General features: G+C 42.3%; 1 protein-coding gene across 3 annotated transcripts in view; it reads right to left on the bottom strand.

The window, feature by feature from the left end:
- TP53BP2 (tumor protein p53 binding protein 2) overlaps window positions 1-17617 on the bottom strand; it is a 62558-nt gene that overhangs the window by 1919 nt on the left and 43022 nt on the right. For 2 of the 3 annotated variants that reach the window (XM_074989903.1, XM_074989904.1), the window contains exons 10-17: window positions 14826-14954; window positions 13893-14041; window positions 12284-12773; window positions 11160-11932; window positions 9049-9186; window positions 8230-8363; window positions 5705-5871; window positions 3017-3216 (exon numbers count right to left, since the gene is read on the bottom strand). In XM_074989903.1, the coding sequence (XP_074846004.1) occupies window positions 3017-3216; window positions 5705-5871; window positions 8230-8363; window positions 9049-9186; window positions 11160-11932; window positions 12284-12773; window positions 13893-14041; window positions 14826-14954 (2180 nt within the window). The remainder of the gene's footprint in view (window positions 1-3016; window positions 3217-5704; window positions 5872-8229; window positions 8364-9048; window positions 9187-11159; window positions 11933-12283; window positions 12774-13892; window positions 14042-14825; window positions 14955-17617) is intronic. The other variant, XM_074989906.1, reaches the window with a different exon arrangement.

The raw sequence follows: 17617 nt of genomic DNA, 5'->3' as shown, positions 1-17617 counted from the left end.
CACTGAAAACACTTAACTTTAAAGGGGAAAGCAGCTATGATATCATACAAATGACAGAATAATCTCAAAGTCTGTATCACAAAACATAAAAGCAGTCCTGTAGCACTTTAAAGACTGACATTAGTTTACTGGGTGATGAGCTCTGTTGGACAGACCCACTTCTTCAGACCTGGAAAATCCTGATAAACGATAACAGATGGGGAAGTAAAAACAAAACAAAATCTGACGAGTCAGCGAGACAGGACAAAAGGGCATTGCAGGGAAATAGTTTCTGCGAGTGTCTTTTAAGTTAAGTGGGCTGCCTGCGATCACTACAAATATCCACGGTGGGGAAACTGTCCTTGTAATGAGTAAGGTACTTGATATCTTTGAGCCTAAGGTGAAAATTATCCAACTTGAGAATGGACTCCAATTCAGACGTTTCCTTTTGTAATCTGGTGTTGAAGTCTTTGTTTTAGAGAATGCAGGACTTAAGTTTTGGATGTGCCAACCTGCTAGATTGAAATGCTCACTGACTGGTTTCTGTGCATTCAGATTCCTAATGGCTGATTTTTGTCCATTTATTCTTTGGCAAAGTGATTGTCCAGTTTGTCCTATTAATATACATAGCAGAGGGGCATTGCTGGCACAAGATGGCAAACTATATTGCTAGTCTTTGAAGTGCTACAAATGAGAGAGAGAATGTGTCAAACTCCTGAACATTTTTCTCTGGCTGAATACCTGGGCCTGAGTTTCAACCAACGCCCTAGGCAAATCCAGTGTCTAACCTTTTCAAGAGGTTAAGGAAGGCTCACTTGACTAATGAATATTTTATCAAAAGAAGACTGAATATGCAGCACTAAAAATTTAATGGCTAGCATGTTTAAATGCTAGATCTTTTAGTCTCTCCAGAGCAGGAGACAGGAATGCCACTGTGGTTAGACTCAAAATAGCTAACAAACTTGCAAAGGTTTATTGCTTTAAAGGATTTAACATTAGCACAGAAACACACACCAGACAAACTGCAACAACCTTGAATGGATGAAGAAAAAAAAAAAAAAGTCTCCTCCCATTCACCTGTTTCACTAGTAACAGAAATCAAACCCTCCTCTCCTTAGCCCATTTTAAAAAACTAAATGGGATGATAGGAAGGGACCACCACCACCAAGAAATTAAATCCCCAACTGTTTTTTTAAAACACCATTTGGCAAGAGCGCTTTTCCAGGTGCCTGATTATTCAATATTAGTGTACGAGCAAAGAGTAGATGGATCAGAAAAAAAATTTTCCGTACTTAAGATCCTCTCTCTTTTTGATTGTATGCCACAAATACAGCCTACAGATTCCAAGATATTAAGGCTATTTGAGAAAGGACTGGAAGCAAGAAGAGATTTTTCTATGAAATACAAGGCCATGCAAAGAAGGTACATCATGAGAAGATGAATTTAAAGTGTTACAAGCAGGCCTGTTCTGAAAAGGCATAGAAATCCAGTCTTCACCCCCATCCATTTGTGAAACTATCACTTGACATCATAGCCATCTTGTGTGCATGGATTGTATGCACAAAGAAGGAAATACAGGCTCTTTAAAGCATAAGCCAATCAAATCAGATGAAATTCAGAACAGTTAAGAAGTTCCGCCAACACTGAAGGATTATCTTCTGCAGCAAGGGATACTGGACGCATATGAAAAGCCTGACAGGGAAACATTTTAAATACAGAAATGCAATTATCTATCTGCTACCATTCCCTGGGAATCTGAGTATTCGTGGAATAAGGGAAAGACGAGACAATGTTGTCAAGAGATCTTCCCTCTTTCCCCATTAAACAGTGTGGTAAAGAACAGGATTTCAGCGATATGCTTCACTTTATCTAACAATTGCGGCTCCAGTAGAAAATGAAGTATTTTTCCAGGCTCAAAACGTACACGTGGGGAAATGAGTTAACCTACAAGACTGAATGGCAGCGTCTCTGATCCACAGGAGGCAAGTGTGTGTATATACACATCACATCCCATCCCAGGACAGACATCTTAATCTCAAACTTGCCAATTTCTTACTAAAACAAATTGCATGGGCAAGGCTTAAGTTGTCACAAGGTATGAATTACAAGGTCCCCTACTGAAAGTTCACTGTGTAGAGAACTGGCCTTTTTTAAGTTCTGCGCTAGCACAAGAAGTTTCATGATATAGCTGGACACTAATGCTATGTCTACACTAGAATGGTTTTGTTGAAAAAAGGGGTTGTGTCAACAAAACTCGGAGTATCTACACACAAAAATGTATTTTGTCAAAAGTTTCTGTTGACAAAACTTGCGTAGACACTCTGGGGGGCCCTTTGTCAACAAAGCAGATCAAAAGATAAAAGTGGATATATGTGTAGATGCGATCTATTGACAGAAGTTTTGTTAGAACATCTCTTCTGACAGCAACTTCTGTAGACAGATGCTTCTAGTGTAAACGTAGCCTAACTGAAAAATACAAGGAATACAAGAAGAATCTTACAGGTGTGGCTTTTTGACTTCATGACCACACTCTTCAATACTGGAATTATTTTAGAATGTAGAATTTTGCGACATGCTCTGTCCTGCAATTTGCGTATCCAGATTCTAGACACGCCCCCCCACCCCCCCGTTGTCCCTGGAGGGATGTAGAAGGGCTGATGACATGCCCTAGGCATTGTCACAGGAGCCAAAATAGATGACATCCTTAAACGAAGTATCAAATTTGCTGCTCATTAAGCTTATAAAATGGCTGTATTTAAAGATGCCTTTTTCCAGAGAGAGTATCACTATCAGTAAAGAAAAACACTAACACCTGCTTTCCCTATAGCAACAAAACGGACACTGGTCACAGCAGAGCTTAAAAAGAGTAAAAAAAAGTCACATGTTCATTAGTTGCAAATTATTTGATATGATTTAAAAAAAAAAGATTGTACATGACTGTAGAAGCCAACGCTGCCATGTTGGTTACGTGATAGCTTGTACATACATGCAGTTTGTACTTCAAGGGTTAGCAGGCTAAACATCAACAGCAACTCACCCCAAGCAGGTTGCGTGGTACATATCCTTCCTTGTCGTTTAGCCGGGCCCACCACCACTCAACTTCATCTTCATCTTCCCGGCGTAACACTGTCATGCAGTCTCCCTCTTTCATGGGCAGCTCATCATCATTTTGTGCTTCATAATCCCAGAGTGCATAGATTATCCCTTTGTTCATTATGCCCATTTTCTCCTGCACTCCTGGAACACGGAAGACAAAACAAAGCTGTTCAAACTAAATTGTATCTCAGTGCCATGGTACAACAGTTCCCACATGGCCATATCTGGCAGCTAAACAAGGGATGTGCACAAGGAAGTCAGGAGTCATCACATTAACTACCGAGACAAATCAGCAAACAAATCATGCATTCCCAAAAAGCTATTAAAGGAGCAAGAGGCATTAGAAAGCTTCCAGAAATTTTAAAACACAGAATATCCTACTTCATTATGCACAAGCAGCACGGACTAAGTAGAACGGAAAAGCCCAAGAAATGGACATATTGTAAAGACAATACAATGAGAGAGTGTTTTAATACTAAAGGTAAACATAAGAAACCAGGGCACTACAATAACATTTATCAAGTGAATATTTGCAGAACTACTAGTGGCTATTTTTAAAAAGAGTGATTATTAACTATTTGCAACAAGAAGAATTATGTTTTTATTCAGCAGTAGCAAAGTGAAAATGGTATTCAAGTAAGAACTATTATCCACATTGGGGAGAGAAAGAAAAAGGAAGGTACTGAAAGATTAAGTGATTTTCTGCAATTTCACTTAATATCAGAACTAAGAATAGAGGGGTGACCTGATTCTCAGACTCACGCTCTATCCTCTGTCTAAGCATGTGGCTGGCCCTCTCTGCTTGATCTTTAAGTAACTGCATGTTTTCTTTGTATTATCATACATCTTTCTCTCCCCCCCCCCCCCCCCCCAAGTTCCTAAACTTGCACCATTATTTTTATCTAGATTTAGGTAATTACAGCTGTTTCTTAGGGTCTGTGTGTTATTACCCTCATAAGTTAGCATAGTTAATTTTTTAGCTGGCGACATCAGAATGTCTCCTCTATGCATTCTTCCATTTCCAGACTGGAAACCAAAGTAGAATTTTAACTGGAGTAGACAAACTAAATACTGTATATGCAGACCTCCTCTTACTTATTCTACTTAAAAGGACAAGCCCTAGCTTTTACAGAATTGTACTGGTTGATGTGGCGTGCATATCTCACTCTCCCCACATGAAAGAATCTGAAGTGTTAGCAGCCTTAACATGTTAGCTGACCCAACATCTTCTGGGTTGGTCAAAGACCTCAAGTGAAAGCTGTGGAATCCTGAAACTATCACCTCCCTCCCTGCTTCCATACAGCTACAGAGACATGCTAACGTAAATCTAATGTAAATGCTGTACACCTTTGGAACAAGAGCAGTTCAGGAAAAGTCAGATTCCAGTCAGTCAAATGTCAAAGGGAGGTAGGGAATGCTCTTTTTTTAAAATAAAAAATAAAAAATAAAAAAACACAATTCAGGTTATGTAGAATTTCAGTCAAAACACCTCTAGTGTCCAGAGACAGAAAGCACAGTGTGGGGAATAAAGACCCATCCTTTTGTTAATGGAAAGCTTCTTTCAGTGTTTGAACAGGAATAACCAATATGCCTATTGAGGCTATTGGCCCTTGAAAAGATGGAATTCTGGGTAGCAAAGCTCCTTCAGGTAGGACTGGTGAAGAATCTGATGAAAGAGATCATGTCTTGTGACCTGGGAAGTTAGGTGACTACCCCAGTGCCTAATTAAGCTCCAGACACATTTCAGAGAGCAGGACAAAGAAAGCACTGGTGTGGGTTTCTCCAGAGCACTCCAAAGGACAGTTTGACTGGAAAGAGCCAGGACATCCAAAGGGCCAGCAAAGCTCCTGGCATAGAAGGAGCTCGGGCAGGACCTCAAGAGCAAGATTATCCAGACGCCCTAACACAAGAATACAGGGAGCCTGAATACAAGGGTGAAGCGTTGGGTGCCTTTTAAAAAAAATGCAGTAAGCCAGACCCCAGAGGGAGATTTGAATTTGTAGCAACAACATTTATGTTGTGTATAAGTACCTCTTAGGCACAGCTGGGGGACAGATGTGTGATGGTGCACTGCAGTAGGGCAGGACACCAACTATTGCACAAACCTCTCAAGTTACACAAAAGGAACCTGTCACTGGGTGGCTGGCCCCAGTGAATTTAGCAGACCCAGCTCCCTTATGCCAGAACGGGTGCTCCCATTTGCCAAATAAGAGGGCAGGAGATCATGGGGAGGAGTGCCGTAACGGATCAGAGAAGGACCCATTCAAAGGAAGTCCATGAAGGGAACCAGGAAAGCATCCCAGTGAGACAGAGCAGACAAGTCAGCAAAGGCAGGCAAGAGCTGCTAGGGAGCAGGGGCTCACGGAAGGCCCCAGAAGGAAGCCAGCAGGGAGAGTAACCTTTCAACAAGTACTACAACCCAAAGAGGAGAATTCTGTGCCTGCTTCAGTCACCACACATTAGTGAATTCAGGTGGACTTTTCCCAGTGAGCTAACTCAGTTTCTTCAATTAAATCAAGGTATCCTCTGCTCATTTCAGACTTTGTTCGTTTCAGTAATTGAACCCAAACATGTTTAAAAACCTGCTGGAACAGCGGATATTTTACAGGAGTGAACTCTTAACACGTACCATACAGAAACTGAGAGCACTGGGTGTAGCCTTCTTCCATTTCTTCACATTTGTCTGCAGCCGTCTGCATGTCACTGTAGGTCATGGCAAACACAGCAGCACCTGATTCCACTAGGAATTTGCACACCTGGACATTATTGCAAGATGCTGCACAGTGTAAAGGGGTCCTATAAATTGGGAGAAAAATGACTTAAGATTCAAGACAACTTTTTAGGTGTTTTACTGACAGTAGTACTTATTGGGTAGGTTTACCCTGTGTCTAGTAGAGGGTCACCCACTAGGCAGGCAAGACTTTTGCCAGTTGGGCTCATGCTGGAAGACGCTAAGTAGTTGTATAGATGTAGTGGTTAAGGCTGGAACTTAAGCTCTGAACCCCAGAAAGGAAGGGGGCTTTAGAGCATAAGTCTGCACCGAAGCAATATCATCACAGATCTTTCTAGCACACGAGCCAGGCTGGGAGACTTGCTCCCAGATGCAATGTAGACAAGACAGCTTTTATGCATGATACAACAATACAGCTATGTCTACACGTGAAGCCTACATCGAATAGCTTATTTCGATGTAGTGACATCGAAATAGGCTATTTCGATGAATAACGTCTACACGTCCTCCAGGGCTGGCAACGTCGATGTTCAACATCGACGTTGCGCAGCACCACATCGAAATAGGCGCTGCAAGGGAACGTCTACACGCCAAAGTAGCACACATCGAAATAAGGGTGCCAGGAACAGCTGCAGACAGGGTCACAGGGCGGACTCAACAGCAAGCTGCTCCCTTAAAGGGCCCCTCCCAGACACAGTTGCACTAAACAACACAAGATCCACAGAGCCGACAACTGGTTGCAGACCCTGTGCATGCAGCATGGATCCCCAGCTGCAGCAGCAGCAGCCAGAAGCCCTGGGCTAAGGGCTGCTGCACACGGTGACCATAGAGCCCCACAGGGGCTGGAGAGAGCGTCTCTCAACCCCTCAGCTGATGGCCACCATGGCGGACCCCGCTATTTCGATGTTGCGGGACGCGGATCGTCTACACGTGCCCTACTTTGACGTTCAACTTCAAAGTAGGGCGCTATTCCCATCCCCTCATGGGGTTAGCGGCTTCGACGTCTCGCCGCCTAACGTTGATGTTAACATCGAAATAGCGCCCAACACGTGTAGCCGTGACGGGTGCTATTTCGAAGTTAGTGCCGCTACTTCGAAGTAGCGTGCACGTGTAGACACAGCTTAGATGTGGTACCCCACATGTGAAAAAATTAATTCCTAGAGTCAACAGTAACTGCATTTCTTAGAAGGCATCAAGTTGCCTGCAGGTGGCACTAGCAGTTCTGCTGCCCAATAGAAAAGTCTAATTTGTAATGATGCTTTTTCCGCTCTGTCAAAAATCACAAGAATGTTCATTAAGGGAAAATCAAACCACCTCATTAATCCTACTGAATACATGCCTCAAGGACACAGACAACTAGCACTAGAGCCTGACTCACCGAACTACAAATTCCTCTGGTCTTTCTTAATTATTTTACTTTGGGTGTTTGGACTTACTATTCCTGGATTCCAGGCACTTTTGATATTATTAGAAGAACAACAACAGTAAAGCCAGCAGCCTATGATTGGGCCTTTACTAGTAAGAAATTCTTCTCCCCTATAAAGCAGTCTTCATTGTTTGATGCATGAAAGATTTCGTCCTGAACAGTCACTCGAGTAGAAGATTGACAAAACCCTTCAAGGCCCACCCTGTGCACAGGACAGTAAGTGCAAGAATTAGGCTTTCACTTTTGTACAGAACAGTTACCAAACAAACTGTTCCTCATACAATAAGTAGCTTTAGCTAAAAGTTTTAAAGAAACATTCAACATTCACTTAAAGAGCACACGGATCCTCCCTGACAGTTGTTAGAAAATATTCCTTTTCAAACAAGAAACTGGAACATGTTTTCTACACAAAGCATAGCATTATTAGATTATTAGAAGTTTCTGTGGGGGACATTGGCCAATACCAACTACTGACTAACTCAGAAGCATTATAACCAGCGTCTTTTTGAGCCACATCCTCTTCCTAATCAGGATTTTGTCTACCTAGCTGCCCCATTGCTTCCTCCTCCTGTCGTATTCAAGATGGTCACCAAAATTGGGTGAGGAAAACTGATCTAGCACGATTCAGAAGCATCAACTGCAGGGCTTCATCAATAAGACACATTTTCACCCTATTTCCCTACTTGATACCTTACCAGGAATTGCTTCTGACCAACCAGGTTCTCCAGCAAGAAAAACCATCATTACTTAGTTCTGTAATACATCAGCACATTCTCTCCATTACCATCTCGTACTGCAACAGTTGAAATCCCACCTGGCCAGACCTCAGAGCTTCGTGAATGGAATACTTCCAGTTTCTGTCTGTCTGTTCAAGTAGTAGGGTTCCGAGTTGGAACATCAAACTTAGATTAATCTGGGGCAGCCCAGTTGGAGCAGTTCTTTGGAAATCAGTTTTCACATTAATATCAATAATAGGAAACTGAAGACTATCCCTTACCATCCATCACTATCTGCAGCATTTACATTCACACCAAACTGTACTAGAAACTTTACAATCTCAGTGTGACCAGCACACACGGCATTGTGAAGTGCCGTAATTCCTTCATCATTGGGCAGGCTGGGATCTTCAACCTATATGGTACAGAATGAGAAGTTAATCACATGCAAATGGTTTTGTCTTCAGCATTACTAACCAGATAGCACCATACAGAAAAATGGGCAGGCTGTCATCCGATTTGAAAGATTTTTTTAAAACGTGAGGCTTCTGTGAAAAACACTGGCCATTACCAGCCACAAAATGAATATATCCCCCACAAAAGTCTCACATGTACACTTTAATTCACTGTAACACTTCAACACTGAAAATGATTTACAGGGAATATTTGCAGTGTCCAGACAATTTAGCTAAAAAGCAGCATTGCAGAAGTGATCAGAGCTAAGTTTTATAGACACATGGCATGGCAGCCTTTGGGGACAGAAAGTCAGGATTCCTGAATATTTCCACTTTGAAATGTAAGTGATTTGTACTTATGTAATATCAAGTCATTTGGTACATTATAGATTATACACTAGAAGAGATCAACACATTGATGATAACATAGCAAAATTATTCCTAAAGATGACTTAATATTGAACATCCATAACCAACACTGTCGATATGTTGCCATCTGAAATGGCCTACAAGTAGCACCACCTCTCAAGGACCCATTATCAAAATCAACATTAAGTATGAAAGAACATTGACCTCTCTAGCTGTCAGTTTCGCCTTTTAAAATGTGAACTTCAATGTTAATTCCTTCTCTAATAATATTTTTACCTCATAAATGATTCTCTGCACAAGGTCAAATTCTCCCTCCAAAGATGAATCTAAAAGTAGTGCTAGAGGGTTGAATTTCACTCTCATTCCATGAGCAATCCTGTCAGAGCCAGTTTTGCGTAAGTTTGTCCTCTTCCCCTGGGAAAAAAACAACCCAGACAATAAGAATTCTTGCCTAGGTAGAACAAGAATACAAAACCAATACACTGAGCACAATTGCAGAAACTTGTGACTGAGCTAGTACGTGAAACCTAGACTGAAGAGTGGTGGTATGGCGAGATATTATTGCACAGATAGATGCACAATGAGAGATTTGTCTCTCTGAAGCCTCAGATAAAGGGAACAGTTGGAGCTTAGAGACTGGACTGATGATCCAGTCTACTAAAGTAATTCCTATGGCCCTAACGTAGCAAAGTCATACAACCAAAAGCCAACAAATATTCAGTAAAAATACTAACCAGGCTAAATGAGGACTTTTTTGTATTCACTGCTCTATCATGAAATGAGGATGAAAAATTAGGCGCGCACGCACGCACACCCCCACCAAACAGCATTAGTTATAGTCCTTCTGAATTTCCACAAATTATTAAAAACTCATTAGTAAGAACAGGTGTTATGGAAGCAAACTATGTTAAAAGTAATTTGAGGGATTTTTGTGGATGCAAATTTAGATCTAAAATTAACATTTTTACAGCTGGGTTAGAAACAATTGCATGTTGTATTTGTACAGTCTCTTGTTGAGAGCATGTATATGTTAAAAGGGTGATATCTCCAGCTGCTTGTGCAGCAGCAATGGTCGCTATTCATAAGGCTATTTAAATTTCTACTGACATACGTCAGTGCGAAGATGTAAACAGAAATGAGTCATGTTGGTGTCTGTGTGTTTAAAAACACAAGGAAAAACAAAATCAAAACATGAAGCAGATGAAAAGAACCAATCTAGGATTTGCAAGTAAACTGACATTACTTGGTGGTTCCAGAAAAACAGGTTTGGTATTTTTCAAGGAAAAAAAAAAAAAAGCCTTGTCAAGGAAACCCAAATGTGGGCTCAACATCTTGCCTCGTTCCTTCACATCAAACTAGAATCAGTATTGCAAAGAGAAAAACTCCCAGAACACACACAAAATGTCTTCAAAAGGTGATCAACTGAATCATGCTCTAGGGATATACGAAATTCCAATTGTTCAAGTTGTTCACACCTGCAAATTTTGTTTCAAATGGAGGGCGGTGGGGGCGGCGAAGAAGAAGGAGTGAATGTAACTGGTACTTCATGCAACAGACAATGGAAAGTGAACCTGACTGAAATGTATTAGCTCCTCTGCTTTTCAGCTGACGTGGTGCAATTCCCCCACTTTTGTACAAATCTATTCAGTGCATTTGTTTCAGGCCTGGACAACGCACTGATCTACTAAAAAGAATACATGACTCATTTCTGTTTTAAATCAGTGGTTGTGAGGCATGTTTTTGTCATCTCACTTTTCTTATAGTTTATTTTAGTAGTTCATAAGTGAAACCATTAACCCATATGAATTTTGTTTTAAGGTAACCTACACAGATGGATGCCTAATCAGCTGGAATCCAATTTCTGGAGAAGCCATCTGAAGTTCAGTAAAATGGATGCAATTAGTGGATACCAAATTTAGAACAAAAGTTGACAATAGCCTTTAGCACTAACAAGTTGTTTGGACATTAAGCTTCTAATATATGGCATGATCTAGGACCACACATATTAGTCTCTACCAATAACAACAAGTACATATTTCAAAAGGATTTACCATTTCAAAAATAAATTACCTCCAAGATGAAATTAGATGTGACTGGAATGAAACAAGAGTACCTCTTAAAGTTTTTAAGACGGTCGATCTAGGCCTGTTATGCACTGAATGACATTTAAAGGTTTTTAACCAGTGTAACTACTTTTAGAGAAAACAGGATATATCAGTAGAGCTAGTTTGGACACGGACAGAGAGGGATCTCTAGCTTATTAAGGTGAATGTTCTCCCACATGCTGGCAGGAGAACCACAGTTCAGTGCACAGCTTTTATTGGTAAAACCTAAAATGACCCATGAAGCAGCCAAATCGTAAGCTAACTAGAGGTGCTGGTACTTACAGGAGGTAAGGAAAACTGTCCAGTGACTTCAGGTGGTCTCATACTGAATGAGTCCTCTCCCAGTCCCTCTGGTTCTCCTGAAGGGTATGGAGGTGGTGGATATGGAGGATATTCCTCCATGTATAGTTCCAGTGGTTCTGATGACTCTAGACTTGGTTCTTCCATTTCAGACTGCACACGTGCATCATTATCTGATGTTACTTCAGGCACACTATCTAGTCCTGCTGAAGGCACAGATGCTTCATTCTGATCTGTGCTTGTGTCTTCTGCTTCCTCTGTGATGGCTGGCTCAGGTGTGGAAGGAACCACTTCTTTCTCAGATTCTGTGCTTAGATAAGGGTTCTGGACTTCTGTTGGGCTCTCAGGACTGGCAGATGCAGAGGTTTGTTTAGATGGATATGAGGGGGTTGAAATAGTCTCCATGGCAGCCAGAGTGGTTCTCTGATATAAAAGCTTCTGAATGTTCGGCCCATTCGGACCTTCTGGCTCAGTAATAGAGCTACGCTTTTTCAGTGGCCTTGGGGCATTAGACAGCTTCTTCCTTAGGGCCTCCAAATCAGCATCACTCTGATTTCGGTAAGGGTTAGATAAGAAAGGCAACAGTTTGGTTGGGCTGAGCGGGCGAGGAATTCGCTCAGTTTCGTGATTCTCATGGGCAGAAGCTGTTGTCTCCATTTCAGGCTCCACGCTGCTTTGGCTATTGGAGTAGACGTTCTCTGTCTGCTGGGGCTGAGTTGGTGTGCCAGTTCCAGCAATCACAGGCTTGCCATATACTGATGAGCAATTTAGAAAGAAAAAACTAAGTATCTAACCAACAAAAAGCAGTAGGTGCCTTGAACCCTCTACACTACAGTAATAAAGTTGAATAATTGTATCCTTTGAGCCAGTCTCATCCTTTAGATATTTAACACCTCCTCCCCTTGCCCAAATGTTAGCAAAAAAGGTATTGTTTTAGAGATGAGGATACAAGAACACACACATATAACCATGCTCATATCCCTCTCGGATGCCCCAGGGGGCAGAGAGGGGGGGGGGGGAAAAAAAAAAAAAAAAAAAAAAGGACACAATGATATTACAGATCCCATGTAACTTTATGAAGGAAAGAGACAGCTCCACATCCTTACCACTTGGGAAGTGTGGGCCTCTGGTTTGTGCCCTTGTCAAAGCACTCTGCACTGCCTGCTGAAAATTCTTCCCCGGCGTCTGCTGCTGTGTGTACATGCTATATATTGAACTTGCAGCCACGGTCTGTGGCTTTCGAAATGATGGAAGTGGGGTTTCTTTGGATGGTTGAGGGGTGAAAGGTCTCACAGCTGCTGCAGGTGGGCTCTCCTGTTTGGATGTGGCAAGAATTGGGTCCTGGCTAGTGGATGGGCCACCAGGAGGCATAGTGATTCGTTGCTGGATTGGCTGGGAAGTATGGGGTAGCTGCTGGGTTGTCGATTTCTGTTTGTTCCCCATAGTTACACTAGCCAAAGGCAGCTTTTGTGCATTTCCCTCAGGTTTTGTATCAGGGGGAGGCAGCTGACTGGCCTGACCAAAGTAAGGCAAGTTTATCTGTTTTGGTTTAGTGGGAACAGGAGGTGGTAATTTCGTCACATTTTTATTAGCAATCTGCAAGACAAAAATACAGCTAAATCAATGAATGCGTAATCTTGTTGTGTGTGTTAAAAAGGGACATTTTAACAGATCTGACAGGAAAGATACTGCATAGACAGCACAATAGCAACAGATGTGATCATTTCTGCAGTGCTGTTAATGGTTTTTAGTGTTACTCATAAGACTAAACAAAAATATAAAGATCTGCATTAGAATCACAGTTGCTATACACTATTCCTAAATGGGCTACATAAAGTTTTAAATATCTGGCAATGGAAAGGCTCTGTTAAAAAAGTGGTCAAATTACATAGGAACCACAGTTCTGTAAAGCCAGATGGAGTATTTACTACTTTTGTGTCCTTTCTATGTACACGTGTAGCACTTAAATTTTTAGTAACAAAATTACTCTGATTTGATCTGAAAGATGCTACCGAATTGTATTAATACACATGAATCTCTGTACTCTTGGGTCCCTGATCCAGGCACACCCCAGTACAGACCCTGACAGGGGGAGGAAGTAGCGACTGTGTACTGCCCCTCTCCCTACACAAACGCGCACACACACACAGGGGGGAGGTGGGAGGGAAGGAAGTGGTAGTGGAGTCTTTTCCCCACTATTCCCATAGCAGCATGGGGCACAGAGTCAAATGTACCCCTGGGAACAGATCATCAGGTAAGTCCCCTACTCCACTTCCCCTCATGCACCCTCCCACCTCCCTGGCTGGCAAACTTCCTTAATCTGGCATACTGTTTCCCAGGGTTGCCACATTAAAGGTTCAAGCATTGATTATAAACACATACTCAAACCTAAATGGTTTGTTTTAAAGCACAGGTTCTGTACAGCATCTAAGCAAGAAAATATTGATTGCATGCAGACAAATGTGAATAGCACAAATACTTGCACATGATAAAACATGCAGATTAGCTAGGTGTTGATTTTGAGAGCTACCAACTCAAACAAACAAACATACAATTCCTTTCCTCTGCTGTTTCCTTAAAAGAACCAGAACCCTTTTCTCATTTTTATGGCTATGTTTGTGAAGCTGTGCAGCAGTCATTAGGAGGAGGATTTCCTGGAATGCAGCAAAACAAGTAAGTGTACAACTAGAAGAGGACTGCACGTTTTCTGCATACCTGAGCATCTCGCAGGAGATCTTCGCTGCTCTGGTTTTTTCGCAGCGAGCCCAGTGCTGGCACTCCAGTGGACTGATCCACAGAATCAAACATTGAAAAAGGACGTACTTTCTTCTCTTTCTCTCTCAGTGGAGTCTCTCCATCGCCAGCTGACGGAGAAGGGCAGAATTAACTCAAACATCTAAAATCCATTTGCATCAATAAGAGGCCTATTCTATAAAGTGATGGAAGAATGAACTCGTATAGGGAAACATTTACATCATCCTGCCCCCATCCCTGTATTGTCCTACACACTAGCGCACGTGGCTACCTGGTCAGTTGAGTATAGCTAATTGGCTTGAATACTAAACATATTTTCAGAATAATGTGATTAGTTTGCTATAGCAGTAGTCACTATAGCAGATACTGCTTCAGAACTGGTTGGATACCACGACTCTACTGCCTGCCCCCCCAGAAAAGTTGGACATGATCAGATGCAAACCAAAACAAAGCATGTCTCCCAACAATATTCTCTACTATACCACCACCACCCAAAACTAGGGGCTTTAAAAGCAAAAACCAGCAGATTGTTAATAACTTTGCTACCTGCACAAAAAAACTTTCTTCATTTTTATTACTAAACTTGAACTACAGACATCAAACCAGTGTTCCCTGTAAGCTGAGTGCTTATAGGCAGTCCAGGCAGGAGAGATTCAGGTGCCACCCAGCTGATTAGCAGAGTGCCCACAGCCACTGACAACCTGTGTTTCTACTGGCAGTCCACATCTGCCCATGCCTTGGCGCACATAAAAGTTACTCTGCCTATGGATTAATAGAAAATTAGAGGGAACACTGACATCCGCTTGTAAATGTTTATCATGAACTGGTTTCTCACTGGCATATAGATTAGTAAATAAGAATCAACACTTTTGTACAAGACAAGTAAGAATTCACCTTGCCCTTCATTAGTCATACTTCCTTTTGCTGAGGAAGAGACTAGTCCTTGGCTAATAAAGTTGTCTGCATTTGAATTACACCATTCAGGGACAGATGGTGGAGGTTTTGAACCTGGGATTGTAGGACCTGGCACAGACAGAGAGGAGGGTGGGGAAAAAAGTTTTAAATCAACCACTTTAATCTATTGACCATTTTTCATTAGACCCTGAGTTAAATGGGATTCATCCAGCATACAGTTTAGAACTGAAGAGCAGTGTCACTCTAGATTTCTCATGCTTTTCAAAGACGCTGTTGCCCAGCTTGGACACATTTTGCATCTAAACTTTAATATAAAAAACAAAATATTTTATATTTCCCAGAGCAGTGAAGCTCACTAATGTCAGCCTTTGCCAAAATGCTGAGATTGCAATTTTCATTTTTGGCAAAATCCCCTAGACTAGCGTTTTCACTGGCCTTCTCCTGGTTGGTATTAAAAACTTTCCTTGGCTAATAAAATATAGTCTGTAAAACAGGTGATGGGGAGAAACATTTCATGCAAACCCATGAAAAATAGGATGCATTAAATCAGCAGCACATCCAGCTAGAGACATTCAAAACCAGCAGAAAAATGATCCATATGTTCAATGCGCAGACAGGCACTGAATTAGAGAGGGATGATCTTTAAATTCACTGAAGCAGAAATAAAAAGTCTGCTTCAGAAATAAATTGAGTCAATGCACACCTTGTTCTCAGTTTCAGTATTATCGGAGAAATGCAGAGTTTCGTAGTACGTGCAAGATAACCCTGCTAATGCAATTGAAAGCCAGTTCAAATATTAACAGAGGACAAACTTATGACAAATTTTGTCCTAAACAAAAACGTATCAAACGTTGTACCTATGGATAACCAGTGACTATGCTAGAAATAACTAGAATTTGAATCCATGTTGTGCAGAAGCAGCACAGCACTAACACGCAGCAAACTTTCACTACTGAAAGCAAGGTTAGCAGCCTGTTTAATGCCTAAAACTATAAGCCCTCTCCCCTTCAATCAAGGAGCCACAGAAGCATCCATCAGCTCAAAACCGAGTACAGGCTGGACCTCCCTTGTCCAGCACTCTTGAGACGAGAGTGGTTCCAAACCAGGAATTTTGCTGGACCAGGGGAGGTCAATGCTCCCCTGCTGGCCCCACTCCTGGGCTCCCCTCTGGGCCAACAGCTGAGGTGGTGGCTTCAAGCCCCACCCCCACCCCCCACTTCTCAGCTCCTGCCAGTCCAGTCCCAGCTGTAGCTGCCCCATCTCAACTCCCAGTCACTGGGCTCCCAGCTGCTGGAACTCTCTAGTCCAGCAATATCCATGGTCCAGCAGGACCATGGATGCTGCTGCACAAGAAAGTCCCTGACTTCAGAGGTTCAATCTGTACAACAAATGAGGAAACAAGAGCAGGTGTGAGGTCATGGGTTCAAGAGAAGGGAATCAAAGAGAGATGCAGGACAAAGAACCCTGGCAACTAAAATTTAGAACCCCACAGTGGTTAAAGTGGGATGCTCTGTATTAGACCCTTGGTGGCCTACTGCTGGAAGTCAGAGCAACCAAGGTGGGTCCTCCAGGCTTGCCTAGAGAGCCTGGACAGAAATAGCCAGTCAGACCCTCAGCAGGGTAAGAAAAATGGAGCTGCAGGGCTTTAGTGAGTCAGGTCTGTGCTGGAATCCAAGAGACAAAGCAGGCGCAGGCACTGGAGGGACTGCCAGAATTTGGCAGTATTTGCATTTGCTTAGATTTGGAGTGAGAGGTCCTGAAACTTTAACCCTAAGTTAAGGGGTGAAGATAAAGAGGCCATGTAGGAAAAGGCTCAGGTAAGTAGCAGTAACAAACTGAAGTGAGCAGTACGTGGCTGCTGTTTGTAAGCTGTTTGGAGCCCAGAATGGTAGATAGGCTCAAGTCCCCCCACTGGTAGAAGTGCTTTAAACCTCAGAAGGAGACAAGGCTTGTGTGGAAGGCCCAACAGAGAGCCAAATTTAAAGGCTTCAGAGCTAGGGCTGGTGATGGCAGGTAAACAGCATTGCTGGACTTCCGTTACCCTAGAAATGCCCCCTCCTGCACCCCCCACTTTTTTTTTTTTTTGGCGCCAGAGGGCCAAGGCACTGCACCCCAGTTAGGCTGGCAACCACACTGTGAAGGGTTCAGGAGAGGGAGAAAAAGAACCTGCAGTACTGGAGACAGCAGAAGGCGGCACTCAAAAAGTGATTGCCCCATTACACCAAGCCTTGAGTTCCACTCCAACAGCTAAGGCCACCAACACCATTGCCATGCAATGACTACTGCAGTTTCCCCCCTTTCATGATATGTTGTTTTTTTCTTATGCATTTCTCTTGGGGGTCGTCAGTCCATGCAGAAACACAGATGTTTTATGTCCCCCACTTTGCTTTACCCCTAATGAGTCAACTAAACAACCAGCCAATGTTACATATGTTATTCCTAGAATGAGTGACAAAGGATAGTGGATTGTTTGATGATCAATTTAACATCTTCAGGATTCCTCCCTACCTGCTAGGTTACATGGATGCTGAATTGGTCTCCTCCTTTGTAAGGAGAGTATAATTGCTAACCACCACTAAAAAAAAAAAAATTAGAACAAGCACTCACTGTATCTGCTACATGCCATTATTAGTTTAAAATTTATCATGTAGTTTAAGGAAGAATCTGGCAGTGTTACATGGTGAGTTATTTGTTATTAATAGAAACTACTTCCTGGCAACATCTGTTATAACCCCTTCCCCCTGCAGGGGAAGGGGGAGGTAGGGGATGAA

Source organism: Carettochelys insculpta, chromosome 3, assembly GCF_033958435.1.
Source record: "Carettochelys insculpta isolate YL-2023 chromosome 3, ASM3395843v1, whole genome shotgun sequence".
Lineage (NCBI taxonomy): Eukaryota > Metazoa > Chordata > Testudines > Carettochelyidae > Carettochelys > Carettochelys insculpta.
The sequence above is the reverse complement of the archived record's forward strand: the minus strand, read 5'-3'. Positions and strand labels throughout refer to the sequence as shown.